At 42.2% G+C, this 19,250-nt stretch overlaps 1 protein-coding gene across 1 annotated transcript in view; it reads right to left on the bottom strand.

Moving 5' to 3' along the window:
• EFCAB6 (EF-hand calcium binding domain 6) overlaps positions 1-19,250 on the bottom strand; it is a 228,447-nt gene that overhangs the window by 53,191 nt on the left and 156,006 nt on the right. Inside the window, exons 23-24 of the mRNA XM_053585237.1 lie at positions 16,390-16,584; positions 7,607-7,762 (exon numbers count right to left, since the gene is read on the bottom strand). Of these exons, the coding sequence (XP_053441212.1) occupies positions 7,607-7,762; positions 16,390-16,584 (351 nt within the window). The remainder of the gene's footprint in view (positions 1-7,606; positions 7,763-16,389; positions 16,585-19,250) is intronic.

Raw genomic sequence — 19,250 nt, 5'->3', positions numbered from 1 at the left:
CATCAAGGGGTCTTTGAGAAGAAATAAGCAACCAAGAGCTAGCTCCTTATTAAGGTTTCAAGGCACAAGAAAGTTGATCACCCCATTGAAAGGTGGGCTACAGAAATTCCACAGCCCTTTTGTTGTTGTTTATAAAAGTATCAAGCCTAACTATGTTTTAATAAGATTCTCTTATAATCATTTAGCTAATTATTTATCTTCAACTATTTTTCCATGATTTATTCATTGAATGTATATGAATTCTTGTTCAGCTAGCAATAGAGTCAGTGAGAAGGGATCTTGTTTAAGTGAAGAAAAAACTGTATGGGCACTTGAAGATGAAATGGCCCCCCTTTCTACACACACACACACACACACACACACACACACACACACACACACGCACACATGCACTAGACTTCTCACAGCTCAAACACAATGAAGCAATGTCTTCATATTTCAAGGGAAAATGATTTTCTCTATTAGGATTATTTGCTCTGGCAAACTGTGTGAAGAAGAATTTTTAAAATTTCAGATCAATAAGAACTCAGAAAATTTACTTTCTGTCCATCCTGCCTTAGGAAATTACTTCAGGAAGTACTCCAGCAAAAGAAGAATGTAAAGCAAGAAATAAAGAGATGTGGGATGTAGGAAAAGGGTCCAACCCAGGAGAACAGTAGAGGCATCCAGGATGCTCTGGAGGCTGAGCTCTGGGATGGAGGTACCAGGGGAAAAAATTAAGAAAACAGAAAATGGGATAAAATGTTTGGGAAACCAGCAGGTCAACAATATTGAGTTTTACCTGAGCACTGATCTTCTAGAACATAATGATGGTTAAATTATCCCACCCTTTATGTCCTTGGAAGTGGCTACCACAAAGGACTATCTTTTCTGTACATGACTTAGAAAAGCCTCAAGGAAGCTCCTAGATTTACCTCTGATAACTCACACAAAGATCTTCCAAATCCCCATTTCCCATTCTCATTAATTAGTGAGACGTTTGCACCCACTGACCAATCTGACCAAAATACCTGCTAATCTGACCAAGTTTAATTAAGATTCTCTCCTTTCCCCAGGGCCCCTGAACTTGGGCCCACCTCGGTGTGAGCCAGCATGCAAATGGAGGAAAGCCCCTCCTTATTGGCGCCTCCTGAGACTGGCCATGAGGAAAGACAGTCTGCTCACACTGTCCACTCACCTCATTCTCCACACTAGGCACTTTGTAGCCTTCTTTACTCTTCCCTCTTAAAGAAAAGCTTTTTCTCCTTGACCTTGGAGATTGTTGTAGCCTTTTTGTAGCATCTGTCCTATTGTAAGAATCCCCTTCTCCCTATTACAATATTTCAGTAATCTTTTCAAATAAAGTTTCTTTTACCTAAGTATGAACTTGTCTTTATCTTACAAGGTAAAATAAAGGTAAGTAATGCAAGAAAAAGAGTATACTAAAAACGCCAGGTTAAACAAATAACCTTTCTAATATACTTGTAGCATAAATATGAAGCAAATTGAACATCTTGCCGTGGTCTGAGTGTTTGTGTCCCCTCAGCATTCATATATTGAAATCCTAGCCCCAAGGTGATGGTGTTAAGGAGGTAGGGCCTTGGGGCAGCTCCTGTGGCTCAGTGAGTAGGGCGCCGGAACCATATACCAAGGGTGACGTGTTCGAACCCGGCTCCGGCAAAACTGCAACAACAACAACAACAACAAAAATAACCAGGGCTTGGCACCTGTGGCTCAAACAGCTAAGGTGCCAGCCACATTAAAAAAAAAAAAAACAAAAAAAGGCTCAATGAGGAGGTAGGGCCTTTGGGAGGTGATTAAGTCATGAGGGTAGAAATCTCATGAATGCAACTAGTGCCCTTATCCAAGAGGTCCCAGATAAACCCTCATCCCCTCTGCCACATGAGGTCACATTGACAGGCTGGACATCTGTGAGCCAGGAAGTGGCCTCTACCAGATGTTGAATTTGATGTTGCCTTGATATCAGACTTCTCATCCTCCAGAGCTGTAGGAAATAAACCACTGCTGTTTATAAGCCCCAGTTTATGGTATTTTATCAAAGCAGTCTGAATGGACTGAGATAAATGTGGTGTGATTTTCAGCAACCGATAAAATCTATAAAAGAGAAGCTATTTGGCATTAAGGCCAGAGGCTCAGAGATAGTAAAAAAAAAAAGAAAGTTAATTTCCAGTCATTACTTGTTGACACAGAACAGTATATACATAGTTATAATAACGAAATAGTATTTAATGACTTCTAAGTTTTAGAAGCAACCTATGAACTAAGTAGAAAGGACTTGATTACATTTAACCACCTTTTCCTTAAGTACAAATCAAAGTGTAGCTGACAAAAGATAAGACGGGGAAGGAGGAGAAAGTGGTGGAAGGAGGAGGGCAGCTCTGAACACGTGTAGAGCTGAGAGTTGTCGCTCTCATCCTCACAAGAAACAAGCTAAATAAACTGAGTAACAGTGGCTTTTTTTGGTCTCATCAGAGAATTGAGGTCACAGGGCAAAATGTCACCCTGAAACCTGGGGAGACAGGCATTTCCAAGAGAGTCACAGCTGGGATCTGTTTTCTTAGAGCAAAGTGCCGGAGCCACAGGCTGGTGGGAGCACCCACACACCGGCCTTGACAAGCCAGTGGAGGCTACATGTGGACGGGGGGGGAGAGCAGGAAGCTCCAGGGGCCCAGTCTTAGCCACCCTCAGACACTTCCACCAGTTTTACCATCAGCAGTCCTACCGCTCCTTACATTGAAGATCTGGGGAGGATTAGATCAGCCCTGTGAATTATGTCCAGGGCCTTCTCCACGATGACTTTCCAAAGGAAAAGACTTTACCAGTGCCTATCTCAGCTGTGGGGGAAGGGCGGTTAGCCAACTCCAGCCCCCTCTAGCCTTCCTGTCTTATCTGAGGGGGAAAAAGCTAATAAACATTTCTAAAGTTTGCAGCCCACGGACTCAACCCACTAATACACTGAGATTTAATCATAAGACTATAGAATGTTTCCCATCTCAATACCTTATCACCACTTCAACCCATCTCCCGAGTAATGACAATGGGTCACAACTGAAAGAGCCACAAACACAGACTCTATTTAGGAAGGAGTTCCTAGGGAAACCCAAGAAAACAGGAGAAGGAAAAACAAGGACACTGGTGGAAGCCTTTGGCACTGACAAGTACAGCAAACACTAGTCACAGCCCAACTCCTAGCTAAATTTACATAAAATCTCACACCAACGGCCTGGTTATTTCAGTTCCTGTCTTGTCTTCTAAAATAATAATAAAAAACTGCAATGCATGTAAAAAGGCAAGAAAAGACACAGTCTAAAGAGACCAAGCAAGCATCAGAGACAGATTTGAATACGACACAGATTTTGAAATGATCGGATAGGGAGTTTAAAATAACTATGGTTAATATGCAAAATGCTCTAATGGGAAAAAATAGACGTCATGTGAGAACAAGTGGCAACGTAAGCAGAGAGATGGAACATTAGGAAGGAATCAAAGGGAAGTGCCAGAAATCAAAAAACACTGTGACAGAAATGAAGTTGGACTCTGAAGGGCTGGTCAAGAGACTGGATGTGGCTGCGGAGGAATCAGGAAGCTTGACGCCTGTCAGCAGACCTCTCAAACCGAAATGCAACAAGAAAAAGAAATGGGGGAAAATAGGGCAGAACGTCCGAGAACTGTGGGACAATTTCAAAATGAGTAAATCTGCATTGCTGGAATACCACAAGGAGGAAAAAAAAGGAGTAGAAAAAATATTTAAAGTAATCATGGCTGAGATGCTTCTAAAATTAATGGTAGACACCAGTTCACAGGAGGCTCACAGAACACCAAGCTGGATGACTACCAAAACCCCGACACCTGTGAAAATCGTATGCAAACTGGAGAAAAAACCTAAAGACAAGGAGCAAATCTTGAAAGAAGCCAGAAAAATCTTTGGGGGGAGGAATCTTACCTTTATAGGAACAAAAATAAGAATTACATTCAACTTCTTGCCAGAAATCACTCAAGCAAGAAGGGAATGGACTGAAATATTTAAAGCGTTGAAAGAAAAAAAACCCCACCAGCCCAAAATGCTCCATCCAGTGAAACCATCCTTCAGAAATAAAGGGGAAACAAAAACTTTCTCAGACAAACAAAAACTGAGAGATTTTATCACCAGCAGCCCCGCCCTTCAAGAAATGCAAAAAAGTCATTGTTCAGAGAGAAGGGAAAACATACAGATCAAAATATGCTCTGGGCAGCAAGGAAGGAATAAATAAAGGTAAAAGAAAATCTTATATTCTTACTCTTAGTTGGTCAAAGTAGTAATAACAACAACCGAATGGATAGTCATAGGACGTGGCGCGGTGAGTGGCAGCCATGTTATTAGGTCCAAGTAAGTTCCTGTGTGACCCGTGAAGTTGCATCGTGTTATTTGAGAGTGGGCTTAGGTTAGCTGTCAATAAGCATGTTGCAAACTCTCTAGAGCAAGCAAAAAAAATTGTTTCAAAAGGTGGGGAAGGGATGCTAATACCCTCCCCTTACGAAGTGGGGGACATAAGATTCACGCATTCAGACAGCACAGCTAAATTACACGCAAGACAGAAAGGCGTATGGAGTCAGAGCCGGCAATTAACTCCAAGTTATTTCAGTGTAAAAGTACATGAGGAGAAGACGTGCAGTTAAATAAAGTGGCTTGAACACACATATCTAGTTCTGTCCCCATTCAACCTTTCTAAAATGACAGAAAAAGGGAGTTTTAAAAAGGCCCATGGCAGTGGTTCTCAAAGTGGAGTTGGGGTGGTCCAGCCCAGCAGCATCTGCGTCACTGAACCCATGTCGGGGATGCTAATTCTTAAGGCATCCTAGCCCAGAAACTTTGGAGGAGGGGGTCCACAAACTGAGTTTTAACCCCTTTGCCCAGTGATTCTGACACTTGCTGGCATCCCCTATGGACTAAGAGAACAGGGAAGAGGCAGCAAGTGTGAACAGGGAACACTCAGCAGGTGTGAAGACCCTACAGACAGATGGGAGCGAGCCTGCGGAATCCAAGAAATCACCCCCTTAAGCTGACAGAGGACATGTGGGAAAGAGGGAAACCTGCACCCTCTATGAGCACCCTCAGAGCCTCTGGAACTGGTGGGACCAGCTCCATCTAAACTTGGGGATAAAGGCAGGGTTAAAAATAGAAGGACTGGGTAAAGTCTGTGTGGGAAGCAATTAGATCCCAGAGCCCGGTCCAGACTCCATGTGGCTGGGTAACTGTCCCTCCCCACCCAGCCGAGGACCTGGAGTTTTGGTCTCTGGAGATGGTGTTCTGAACGGGAGGGAGGGTTAGTGAAAAGAGGAGGATTAAGTGAAAGTTTCTACACTGAATCTGTAACAAAATGTCACATATCTGGTGTCTTAAAACAACACACACTCATTCCCTTACAGTTCTGGACACCGGGGGTCTAAAATCAGCTTCCTTGGTGCTGGCACAGCTGTGCTCCCTACAGAGCGGCCAGGCAGAGCTGGGCTTTGCCCCTGCAGCTTCTGGTGTCTGCTGGCAATCCTTGTCATTCCGTCTTGTCATTCCGCCCCCCTGGTCACACGGACTTACTTCTTCCTGGGTAAAATCTCTATCTACCTGCCTTATTTATGATTTATATACTTATTAACTTATTTATTGTTGTAGAGACGGGGTCTTGCTCTGTCACTCATGCTCGAGTGCAGTTAATAGTAACTCGTTGTAACCTCAAACTCCTGGGCTTACCTGATCCTCTCCCCTCCCCCACCTGAGTAGCTAGTACCTGCCTCTTACAATGGCATTTAGGGTTCATCTGGACAGTACAGTATAGTCTCCCCAAATCCTTAGCTTAATCACATCTGTAAATATCTTTTATCCAAAGAAAGAAATGTTCACAGGTCCCAGGAACCTTGGACATCTTGAGAAGGCATTATTCAGCTTGTCACACTGACCAGTGGAACGCCCAGCCTTCTTTCCCCAGGCAGCTCCTAGAGGGTTGGCAGGAAAAGACTAAAGTGTCTTTTTTTCTTGGGTTGCCAGATTTAGCAAACCAATCAACCAACGAACCACACCTAGAGGGCTACTCAGTTAGATTCGAATTTCAGATAAAAATAGTTTTTAGTATATCATAAATATTTTATGAGACATACTTATATTTACAAAGTATTGCTTACTTATAATTCTCATTTAACTCGGCATCCTATATTTTATCTGGCAACTCTATTCTCTGACCAATCTGACCAGGCCAACAGCAAAGTTTTAAAGACCCTGACTCTGGTGGCCCCTACATGCCAGATTACCCTACAATTCAGACCAAAGCAAAGCAACTACCTACCTGAGCAGAACTTCGGTTCCGCATCTGAGTACCCTTCGCTATTAAGATAAGAATATTTTTGAGGAAAGTATCAAACACAAAACACAGTCTTAAAAAGCAAAACTGTGGAAACAGTTCTCGCGTAAAGAAATTTTTTTTTAAAAGTCTATTGTCAATACCTTCACACAGTGAATCCGTGAAAAAAAGAAAAACAAAAACCAAGAGGCTATGAAAAAGGAACACTCAAAGAATAGAGGTGAGCACTGGTAATCAGAAATAGGAGAATGAGAGCAGAAACAAAGATCTCCAAAGAAGGTTTGGGAGCTAGATTTGAGGAAATACATGAGAAAAAAAGACATAAAAAATAGAAGAGGAAGATTAAAAATATGTATAAGAGAACAATCTAGGCAGTTAAAAAATCCAGCAAGAATAGGAGTTTCAGAAAGAACAGGAGGGGACTCCATTAATAAAATAAATTGAGAAAATTTCTGAGAATTAAAGAATATACAAAGGGTCATTGTCACCAGAAGATGAAGCTGACAGATGGGCTGACGGGTCTTAACACACTGGAAGGAGATTTCACAATTAGGGGTGAGTTGGTGATTTAATTAGTGATAATGAGTACGAAGGAAACTAAATGAACAACAGTGAACAATGAGATCATTTAACTTCAGGGGAAAAGTGCTAGGTAGAAAACAAAAGTGATCAACTAGCCATGCCAATGGAGACGCTGAAGGGGGTTCTAACCCAAAATGTGGCACAGCAGCATGGCGGGGACGTGGAGAGAAGTTTTGGGTTGTTTCCATGGGGGGGTGGCATGTGATGAGTGAAAAATGGTTAAATGCACGTATTCCTGGCAGGATGTCAACAGATGCCGCCTAAAAGTGACAAATCAACAAGGGGTAACAGCTGCTCGTCGCTTAGAAAGAGGGACTTCAAGCCCAAGCTGGGAAAGCCCCCGATGGGCGGGAGGGGAATAGGGCCAGGCAGGCCCCCCGGGCTGCTCTTTTCAATCGTAAGCCTTGTAGAACCATTTCACTCCTATCTAAGCACCTGAATAACTTGGATAAAATAAAAACATGTTGAAAAATGATGCTGATGCCACTAAGACACATCTGGAAGCTACGCACTTGTTAAATTACTTTTCTCTTTCGCTTTTGGTTGACCTACAGCCATTCTACTGCAGCCCAGCCCAGAGGGATGAACGTGAGATTATTTCAAGGTCAAAGGCTGTCTGAGTGGCCATCCGAGGAAATAAAGGCGCCTGCTGGCACATTTCTAGTTTGGTGGGAAACAGCCCAGTCCAAAGAGACCTGGTCAGAAGACTGGTCAGCTCCTCTTCCTTCAGAGAACAACCACACTCCTGTAGCACTTTCTGCAACTTGTGTATCGATAGGTAGCCGTTCTTAGATTTATCGATTTTGGCGAGTGCTTTGCTGATATCTTGATAATGGTCCAAAAGCTTATCCCTGAAAAAGAAGATATTTCAGTCACACCCTAAAATCGGGAAAGCAAATAATTTCTTTAAAGCAAATGTTTCATGATCATTCTACTGTGATGACTTGATGGTTCATCTATGAACTAATTTTGAAGATGTTTTATAGCCTCAGTATAACATTTACATTAAAAGGTATCCCAGAAAAAATTATCGGTCTGTATCATTATCGCTATCATTAGCAAAACTACCTTAGAGAAATTATAATCTTATCTTTTTACTAAAATTGTTACTTTTAAAAATGGAACCAAGCATTTTAAAATACAGTAATATTATCTACAGACATGTAAAAAAAGGCCCTTCATTCTCAATAACTACCTGGTGGGCACCTATTCTGTGGTGGGTGCTGCCCTAGGGGGGTGGGACACATGCGGAGAATCAGACAGGCATCCCCAGAATTTCCATTTCAGGGAGAGCAAGACTGACAATAAACAGAAGACAAAGTAGGACGATAGGTTTGCAGGCAGAAGGAGCCCACCGGGGAGGGGGAAGAGAATGCCTAGAGTGTCAGTGTGTCGTAGTCTATGTAAGCGTGTGCAGATAGGCCTCACTGGGAACATGACACTTAGGAAGCACCAGGCAGCAAAGGAGTCAGCCAAGGACCCAGGGAAGAGCAGTGCCAGGCCCTAAAGAGGAGCTGGGGAGGCCGGGGCCCTGCCCATGCTAGGGGCAAAGAAGTGTCTCGTGACTCCTCATTTTTTAAAGCAGGTATTTTTATTAAGAAACACAGCCACTTGTGTGTGTGCATCAACAGACAGGCCAGGAGGGGTGTTGTCTTCCTCAGGTACAGTCTTATGCTTGACCTTCTCAACCACCCTGAGAGGGGGTGGGTCTCATGTTACAGATAAACAGGACAGTGCTGGACCTGAAGGCAAAACCAGGGAAGACCTCCCCACCCCACCCCACAGTGAAGCTGACAGTTCCCAGCATGTCTCTAGAAATCAATGTTTTCAGTTCTAGAAAATTCTTCCTTGATTAAAAAAAAAATTATTGTTAAGAGACTAAAACTGTAGACATCTTTAAGAATAAACAATTTTGCACCTGACCTATGGGGGAGTGATTATAAATGCTATAATTGCAGCTCACCCACGTCTCTGAAAAGCTCTAGCAAAATGAACAATATGCTTGTCTGATGGGCTCAGACTTGACCTTGGCTTTGAGGTTATTCCTCAGGGAAAAGAACGTGTTATAAATTCTGAAATCACAATCTTTGGCAGTAATTGTCTATCATCTTAGGTATGTATTAGTGAGAGAGGACAGTTTCTTGAGCGTGCCTGGAAAAAAAAAATCCATAGCAACAGAAAAGACAGAGCTGTAAGGCGGGTTGCGATGGCTCACACCTGTAATCCCAGCAGTGTGGGAGGCCTAGGCAGGTGGATTGCCTGAGCTCACAGGTTCGAGACCAGCCTGAGCCGGAGCGAGACCCTTTCTCTAAAAATAGCCAGGTGTTATGGTGGGCATCTGTAGTCCCAGCTACTCGGGAGGCTGAGGCAAGAGAATCGCTTGAGCCCAAGAGTTGGAGGTTGCTGTGAGCTGTGATGCCGCAGCACTCTACGCAGGGCGACAAAGTGAGACTCTGTCTAAAAAAAAAAAAAAAAAAGTCAGAGCTATAAGAGGGTGAAATTAAGTGAGAAAGTCCACGGTGGCAGAAGGAGGTAGTGTTTACTTTGAAGCTACCTGGAGGATCCACTCCCTTCTCTCGCTGGCCTCCACTCGGGGTTGGCTCACCTGACATTTGGGCATGTAAGACAAACGAGCGCATTCGCCGTTCTGTGTGTGTGTGCCAACAGCAGCAAGGTTCTGGATTCCCTTACAGGTGTACATTGAATTCAGTCCCATGTTACAAAATGATTACTCGTCATCACGACTATTATATTCCACTTAATCCTTCAAAATGAAAGCAAATGGAGGTATAAAAAAATCAAAAAACATTTTTTGAGATACATATTTTTAGAAAATTGAGGCATTCAGCATTTCTTGGACCGGTTTCCAGGCGGTAATTATTTCCCTTGCTGAGTAAATATGTGCACAGAGTAAATGAGGGTTTAGTGCGCAGATCACAGCACACTGCCAAACAGAAACCATGTCAGCCGACCCTGGGTGGCAAAGCTGCTCGGGGTCTACAAACAGATCAGGGTCTGGAAGATAAGATAAAAGCCTGAAGAGGACACTGGCATGGCCAGGGGGATGGCCAGGGGACCCTCACACGTGCAGCCATTGGCCTGGTGCTACTGAGAATTTGCATGCCCATCCAGTTTGCTTTCCAAAATGAGCCCCTGCTGTGTGGCTCATTCACTGTTGCTATTCTGATTCTGAATCTTCAGCTCAGGCTCAGGCAAAAAAGAGCAAGGCATGCAAAGTAAATGTAAATTTTTCTTAAACCTTCAAAATTTATTTAGGGTGCTCAAAAACAAAGTTAATTCCCTTAGATTAAAGAGGAAAATACAAAATTTTAATCACTTCAATTGAACGTGATTCTCACCTATCAATCTCATCAGTTTCACCATAAAGGGGAAGGTAAAAATAAATGCTGGAAACACTGAGTCTCAGGGCTCATGGGAAAGACCTGCTGACAGTGAAGCGTAAAAACATCTTGAAAGGCAAGGTGACTTGGAAAGTTTTACAGGCCCATATGTTTGAGAAAACAGAAGTTGGTCACACATTTGCTTCCTTTACTAACAGAGGGGCATGGCAAAGAGGAATGGGTCAGAGTACATTAGTTAGCTGAGCCTGATCGTCTGAAATGCTTTGTCTCATAGTACGCAGTTCTTTCAGCTGCAGACCCACCATGCTCCACACAGCACAGAGATGCAGGCAAGGAAAGCGTCTGCCACCAGCACCCAGCACAGGCAGTCTCCCTCCCAGAGCCTCATTACTCACACGTGGCAGGAAAGATGAGAAGAGAAGACACGAGTGGGTAATGAGGCCAACCATGTCAGGTAAAGATAAATTCCACATTTTCATTAGCTTTATGGCATATTTGATTTATACCAATCTTGTGCATATTTTACTTTGAATTTCACAAACTCAATTCTCTGCCTTCAGGCTTCATAACTCAGTAGCTTAGACATAATTCAGGGACGTGTTCAAACTGCGTTTCTCGTAAACCCCATTTAACTATTACTTTTCATCCCCGTGTCCTTGGCATCCTTATTTCCTCTGGGGATTCTTTAGCAACAACTCATTCATTGGTTCAGGTGGCACATGACCTGGGGACAGAGACCTGAATCCTGCCCTTTGAAATGGAAGACAGGAGTTAGGTGCACCAACAGGGAAGAGCAAGACAGCTAACGCAAAGCTGTGGAGCAGCAGGACACAGCCTCACACGCAGGAAGCACAGATGGGTGACCAAGTATTGAGAACCATGTTAATTTGCCAAGAAAATATGTCTTATTGCTATATGCTCATATTATACATAGCCTAATATTTCTAAGGTATAAATGTGTAGAAATATGACACGAGCAAATCATTTTAAAATTTGAAAGTAGACAAAGAGTGACTGAATGGATTAAAAGTCATGACCCAACTATATGCTGCTAAGAAACTCACTTCCCCTATAAAGACAAACATAGACTGAAAGTAAACAGAACAGGAAAAGATATACCACACAAATGGACCCGCCCCCCAAAAAAGAAAAATAGAAAATAGACTTTAAGTCAAAAAATGTAAAGAAACGAAGAAAATCATCATTGTATAATGACGAAGGAGTCAATTTAGCAAGAGGATATAGCAATAGTAAATGTATATTCACATAACACTATATAGTTATTCTATAAATAATCCCCAGAAGAAATAAGGATGCCAAGTTATTCTATAAAACTATAAAGCAAATAGTAATATATATAAAGGGAGAGAAAGCCTAAAATATAACAATAGTAGGAAACTTCAACACCCCACTTTTGGCAATGGAAAGATAATCCAGGCAAACAAACAAATACACAAACAAAGAAATATCTAGGTTAAACTATAGTCTAGTGGACCAAATGGACCTAGAAGACATTTACAGAACATTTCATTCAACTGCTGTAGAATATGCAATCTTCTCATCAGTACAGAGAACATTTTCCAGAATACATGTTCGGTTAGGCCACAAAACAAGCCAAAAAATCCACAAAGGTCAAAATCATATCAAGTATCTCTTCTGATTATAACAGAATAAAAATGGAAATCAACAAGAGGAATTTTGGAAACTGTAAAAATACAAGGATAATAAACAACATGCTCTTCAATGACTAATGGGTAATGAAGAAATTAAGAAGAAAATTTAAAATGTTCTTGAAATAAACAAAAATGGAAATACAACATACCAAAATCTAGAGGATATAAGAAAGCAGTACTAAGAGGAAAGATTATAGCAATCAAAGCCTACATCAAAAAAGTGGAAAGACTTCAAATAAACCACCTGATCATGTATAGCAAGGAATTAGAAAAGCAAGAACAAACTAAACCCAAATTAGAAGAAAGAAATAATGAACAACAGAGCAAAAATAAATAAAATTGAGACTAACATAAGTACAAAAGACCAACAAAATGAAAAGTTGTTTTTTAAAAAGATAAACAACATTAATAAGCCCTCAGTTAGCTAGGCTAAGAAGAAAAGTGATAAAATCTAAATAAATAAACTTAGAAATGAAAAGGGAAACATTACAACTGAGACCCCAGAAGTGCAAAAGCAATTAGAAACTACTATGAACAACTATATGCCAACTAACTGAAAACCCAGAAGAAATGGGAAAAATTTGGACACATACAACTTATCAGGATTGAACCAATAGTGAACGATGAGATTGAAGCAGTAATAAAAATATTCCCCTTAGGGCGGCACCTGTGGCTCAGTGAGCAGGGCGCCGGCCCCATATACCGAGGGTGGCAGGTTCAAACCCGGCCCCCGCCAAACTGCAACAAAAAAATAGCCGGGAGTTGTGGCGGGCGCCTGTAGTCCCAGCTACTCGGGAGGCTGAGGCAGGAGAATCGCCTAAGCCCAGGAGTTGGAGGTTGCTGTGAGCTGTGTGATGTCACGGCACTCTACCGAGGGCAATAACGTGAAACTCTGTCTCTACAAAAAAAAAATATATATATATATATATATTCCCCTTGGAAAGCTCAGCACCTGAGGAATTCACTGCTGAATTCTACCAAACATTTAAAGAACTATCGCTAATTCTTCCAAACTCATTCTATAAGGCCAGCATTACACTGATACCAAAATCAGGCAAGGACACAGCAAAAAAAGAAGGCCGATATCCCTGATGAACATAGATGCAAAAATCCTCAAAAAGATACTAGCAAACCAGATTCAACATCACATTAAAAAGATCATTCACCATGATCAAGTGTGAGACTTCCCAGGGATGCAAGAATGGTTTAACATACACAAGTCAATCATTAAGATACAACACTCACATCAATAGAAGGAAGGCCAACAGCCGTATGATCATTTTAACAGATGCGGAAAAAGCATTCAATGAAATTCAACAACGCTTCGTGATAAGACTCTTAACAACTTGGGTATAGAAGGAACATATCTCAACATGACACAGCCATAGATGACAAACCCTCAGCTAATACCATATTGAATGGGGGAAAACTGAAAGTCTTTCCACTGAGATGTGGAACAATGCATGATGCCTACTTTCACCATTTCTATTTAACATGTTACTGAAAGTCCCAACCATAACAATTAGGCAAGAGAAATAAATGGAGGGCATTCAGAAGGAAAGAAAGAAGTCAAATTATCCTTGTTCGATGATATGATCTTACATTTAAAAAATTCTAAAAACTTTCCTGAAAAAACCCCAGTAGAACTGACAAATGAATTCAGTAAAGTTGCAGGACGTAAAATCAACATATAAAGATCAGTTGTGTTTCTATATGCCAACAGTTATCAATCTGAAAAAGAAATTAAAAAAGCAATCCCATTTACAATACCCCCATACACATACACACACAAAATCCCTAGGAATAAATTTAAAGAAAAAGGGAAAGATCCCTACAAGGAAAACTATAAAGCACTGATAAAAGAAATTGAAGAGAACACAAAAAATGGAAAGATATCTCAAGTTCATAGATTTGAAAAATTAATATTGTTAAAATACCTATGCTATACTACTCAAAGTGATCTGATCTACAGGTCCAATGCAATCCCTACCAAAATACCACTGACATTCATCACAGAAATAGAAAAAAATAATCCTAAAATTTGTACAGAACCACAAAAGACCTCAAATACCTAGAGCAATTTTGCCCAAAAAGAACAAAGTTGGGGGGTTTCATACTACCTGATTTTAAATTATACTACAAAGCTATAGTAATCCAAACAGCATGGTACTGACCTAAAAATGGTACCGACATAAAAATGGTACCAATAGCACACATCGATCAATGGAACAGAATAGAGAACCCAGAAATAAATCCATACTAATATCCAACTCATTTTTGACAAAGGTAGCAAGAATATACAATGGGGAAAGAATAGTCTTTTTAATAAATGGTGCTTGGAAAACTAGATATCCATATGCAGAAGAATGAAACTAGATCCCATCTTTCATCATATACAAAAAATCAACTCAAAATAGTTAAAGACTTAAATGTAAGACCTAAAACTATGAAACTACTGGAAGAAAACATTGGGAAAACACTACAGGACATTGGTCTGGGCAAAGATTTTTGGGGTAAGACCTCAAAAGCACAGGCAACAGAAGCAAAGATAAACACTTGGGATCAAATCAAGCTAAAAAGCTTCCACACAGCAAAGCAAAGGAAATAATTAACAAAGTGAAGATAATTTATTAAATGGGAGAAAATATCTGCAAACTACTGATCGGACAAAGGTCACTAACCAGGATATATAAGGAACTCAACAACTCAATAGCAAAATCCTCCAAAAAATCCAATTTGAAAATGGACAAAAGGTCTGAATAGATACTTCTCAAGAGAAGACACACTAATGACCAAGAGGTATATGAAGAAATGCTCAAAATCACTGACCATCGGGGGAATGCAAATCAAAACCACAATGAGATATTGTCTTACCTCAGTCAGAATGGCTAGCATCAAAAAGACAAAATTAACAAACGTTGGCGAGGGTGTAGAGAAAGGGGGAAGGCCCATACCTTCTTGGTGGGAATGTAAATTGTCACAGCCACTATGGAAAACAGTATGGTGGTTCCTCAAAAAACTAAAAATAGAACTACCATATGATTCAGCAGTTCCACTACGGGGTATATGAAATTGTCATATCAAAGAGATAGCTACACTCCCGCGTTTATTACAGCACTATTCATAACAGCCAAGATATGGAACCAATCTAAGTGTTTATCAAAGGATGAATGGATAAAGAAAATGTGGCATGCGTGTGCACACACACAGGGGAATATTATTCAGCCATAAAAAAGAATGAAATCTTGTCATTTGCAGCAACATGGATGAAACTGGAGGTCCTTGTGTTAAGCGAAATAAGCCGGGCACAGACAAACATACATTTCTCTGTGATCTCATTGATACGTGGGACCTGACACGTGGGACTCATGAAGGTGAGAAAGTAGAATGGTGATCACCAGAGGCTGAGAAACGCGGGGGGCACAGGGAGGAAGAGAAGTTGGCTACAGGGTACAGGAAATAAGTTCTAGTATTTGCAAATACTGTGGGGGAAATTTATTGTCTATTTCAAAATTGCTAGGTCAGAAGATTTATAGCATTCCCAACACAAAGAAAAGATAAATGTTTGAGGTGATAAATTATCTCAGTTACCCTGATGCGATCATTACACACTGTATACATGTATCCAAATATCAACTATATCCCCCTTACAACTGTTAAATATCAATTAAGAAGAATTGAAAGTAATTCTTTCATGTAGAGTCTCATCATCCAAATGCAGTGCGTGACTTTCTCCTCAGCATCTTGGTCCTGGTGTGCAGGCTCACAGCATCTGAGATCATCCCAGTGACGGTGTAACACCCCTCAACACGTACACCAGATGTTTTCCATGTTCTCCCACAATAATTTCCACAGGTACACGCATGGTACTGTTTCATATACCTTCAGGCCAGACTTCACAAAGCTAGTGCACTAAGCTGGGATTGGAAAATGGTCCTTTTGTTGCTGTTCTTGCTGTTAAAGACACGCTGCAAGTCACACCTTCCAATCACTAAGTGGTTGGTCTCTTCTCAATTATTTTTTTGGGGATAAAGTCCTTAAAGTAGAGGCGGTGAGTTAAAGGCTGTGTCAGCTCATCCATTCATTCAGCACATATTTGCTGGGTGCCGACTAGGTGTCAGACAGAGTGAAGTGACAGACATCCCTGCGGAGCCTGCGCTCTAGCTGGGCCAAAAGAGGGGCCAGGTAAGGCACCATCACAACTCAAAAGGTTACTTTTCAACATGTGTGAGAAGGGCAGGAGGTTGTGGCCAGGCAAGGGGCAAAAGGCTCGCAGCTACTCTTTGACTTGGCACCAATTTCTAGAAATCTACAGCAGCGAACAAGTATAACAATCTCACGACAGCTTTGCTGGCCCCAGCAGGGTTCACGTAAGACCACTCTCCCTGCCAGGGTGAGTGTGGAGCAGGACGCCCACACTCCAGGCCTGGGCTACAGACTCACCTGGCTGGCACCGCCTTCTCCGAGCTCTGCTGCAGCTCCTTCACCTCCTCTTGTATCTGTCGTGGCTTCGTGAAATGCCCCATGAAGTTGAAATAATCCTCTGCATAAGGCCGGTGGGAAGTTGGGGAATAGTTAATACCCAATTTCTGTACAAATTCTTGGTAAGTAATGTGCCCTTTTCCCTCGGTGTCATAGCTTAAACAAACAAAAACAAAACAAAGAGCTCTCATCAGTAACCACTAAGGTGTTCCCCAGGGCGCAGGGCTCTCACGGCTCCGCCTCCCCCTGCCCGGAGCCCAGATGCTGGGTCGTTTCCATTCAAAGTGTGCCCTGCCGACCAGCAGCCCTGGCCTCCCCGGGAAAGGCACCCTCTTGGGCCTCAATCCAGACTGGATCTAACCTGCATTGGAACGAGACCCCCAGGTGACTCCTGGGCACATCAAAGTTTGAAAACCATTGCTCTAAGCACCAGGATGAAGCCCTCAGGTATGGCTGCCCCAGAGACAGCAACCACACTGCTCCCCGTCACTGTTATAAATACAGTTATGAGGACAGACAATTAAAATCAGCCCCTCCACATATTCAGCAGTTTGTTTTTTTTTTAAATTGAGCACCCCCATGTAAAGGGAACTATGCTAAAGTTGAGAAGAAAATTCTTCAGAAAGCATATTCAATCTTAAAACTCAAATAAATGAATGCCACTTGAGTCCGAGATGGTAAGATTGCTATTTTGTCTTTGAAGAGATGCCAATTACACACAGCCAATGAGAGAGGCCAGTGAGGAAAACAAGATAAGAATTATGCTATGGAGCTTTTATGTCGTTTTCTATTATTGAGATTTTTCTGAATTATAACTCATTAAAAAAGGCATAATGGAGGGTTTTTATCTCCCAACGTTATTCAAATAGAATAGAATTACTTCAATAAAATTTTTAAGGCAAATTGACAATTTTCTTTTAAAGAAAAAAACATTTATTTTTATAGAAAGATCTTGGTCCTCATCTAATCGATAAAAATGGAACTTGTGGATGGGATTTTCCCCAGATGAAGCTGGAGTTACAAGGAAGGAGACTATATTTAAATAATTTTGTGAGCATAATTCTCCCATCAAGATGCGGTTTGGGTATTTGTCTGACCGAGGGCAAGTACAAACATTTCCTTGGTGAAGCAGAGCATCCTCTTGTCTAACCGACAAGATTCTGGAGGATCTACACAGCCCGCTGTTGCCTTGGACACACCAAGCCCTGTGTGTGCCACGTTTCAGTTGAATAACAATGAAGAAGTGTGTTTATTTACTGAGTTCTTGTCCTTAAGAAGTGGGGCGGGGAGTAGAAGATGAGGGGTAACAAGTGTGTGTCAATGCTTCCTCCGCAGGCACTAAAATCAGTAGAGGGTCCCAGGGCTGGAAGGCCACCATCCTTCCCAAAGTCCATGTGGGGCCGTCCCTGCTGGTGCCCCAGGAGCCCGAGGCCTCCTCGTGTCCCTCTCCCAGATTCTTTTCCTCTTGGGCCCTGGAGGCCTGTAGCTCCCTCTGCCCCTTATCTGACCTCATGTGCCTTGTTCAGCACTCAGGCCTGTCCCTGACACGGACGCCACCTTCCAAGGTACAGAGAAGCCCCTCTGCTGAGTTCCTTCGGCAAAAGGAACTCTGAGTCCAGCACTAGCTCACGGGCTTGAAGCCCTGGTAAGGGGCCACGGTTGCCTCCAACAAAGGGCTTTCCTCACTGCTGACCACGGCAGGGTGGCTGCAGCCAGGGAGGGAAGGGAAAGTGCTGCCATTTCTTGAGCCTCTAGGGTGATCCCAGGGTCAGGCGTCTTTCCTTAAACTGCAACCCGACTATTACAATTCTTGCACCACCACACTGATGTAATTGTGCAACCCTGGCAAAGACATCCCTGAATGAACCTCCCCGGGAGGCTCAGCCTTCTTAAGGGAAGAGTCCCAACAGAATGGGCCGCAGGCCACCCCCCTGGCAAACTGCCCCCAGGCGGCAGCTCACTCTTTCAGAAACCTTCTCTCCTCTAAGTGCCTGCAACCCAGCCTTCCTCTGAGCTCCTCTGTAGGAAGGAAGAAGACTGGAGGTGTTAATGTGCCTGGGGCCGTGGCCTGGGGTCAGATGGGAGGCCAGGGAGTGTGTGCTGAGCCTGTTATGCTATTTGCCACCCAAAGGCTGTAGCACATCCTGCCTCACTCTAGTTCCTACGTGGATGTCTTAGCTCCCTACTAGAGAGCAAGTTCCTTGAGGAGAAACTATACCCTGATTCATCTTTATAGTCTCACAATGTCCCACAATATGCCCTGAACAAACTAAGTTACAGACTGACCTCTGTTGGGTTAATGAGTGTTAGGGAAGCACATTTCTAAGGAGGGACTCCCCTCTGGCATGCTATGCTCAGGAGATTACCAACAACCAACTCTAAATCATGACACTTGAGCTGAATGAAAAGGCACTTCTTAATTACTTCATTAATAAAGATTATAAGCATTCTATTCTCATTGCAAAGAAACAGAAGACCAGATTGCACAATTGCAACTAAAATATTGTTATGAATGTGAATAATAAGAGAGTTAATTCGGCTTACATAACCTCACCCTTCATTATATAATCCTTTGTGTAACATTAAAAAAAAATCAACTTGCCTATAAAGGTTGAATTTTAAAATGTTTCAGCAACAGATGTGCCAGGAAAAATGTGTACATAAACAGAGGACCCATAAAAACTCACATTTGCATATGGCAATGACCACTAATTTATGATATAATCAGATTGCTCTGCCTGTTTATTGCACACACAGCAGTTCAGATTTGGACATGTTTGCCCAGATTGTTTTGCTTTGCTGAGAGTCTTAGCCCTTTATGT

The sequence above is a fragment of the Nycticebus coucang genome, chromosome 3 (assembly GCF_027406575.1).
Source record: "Nycticebus coucang isolate mNycCou1 chromosome 3, mNycCou1.pri, whole genome shotgun sequence".
Taxonomy (NCBI): Eukaryota; Metazoa; Chordata; class Mammalia; order Primates; family Lorisidae; genus Nycticebus; species Nycticebus coucang.
This window is presented reverse-complemented; position numbering and strand designations above follow the sequence as displayed.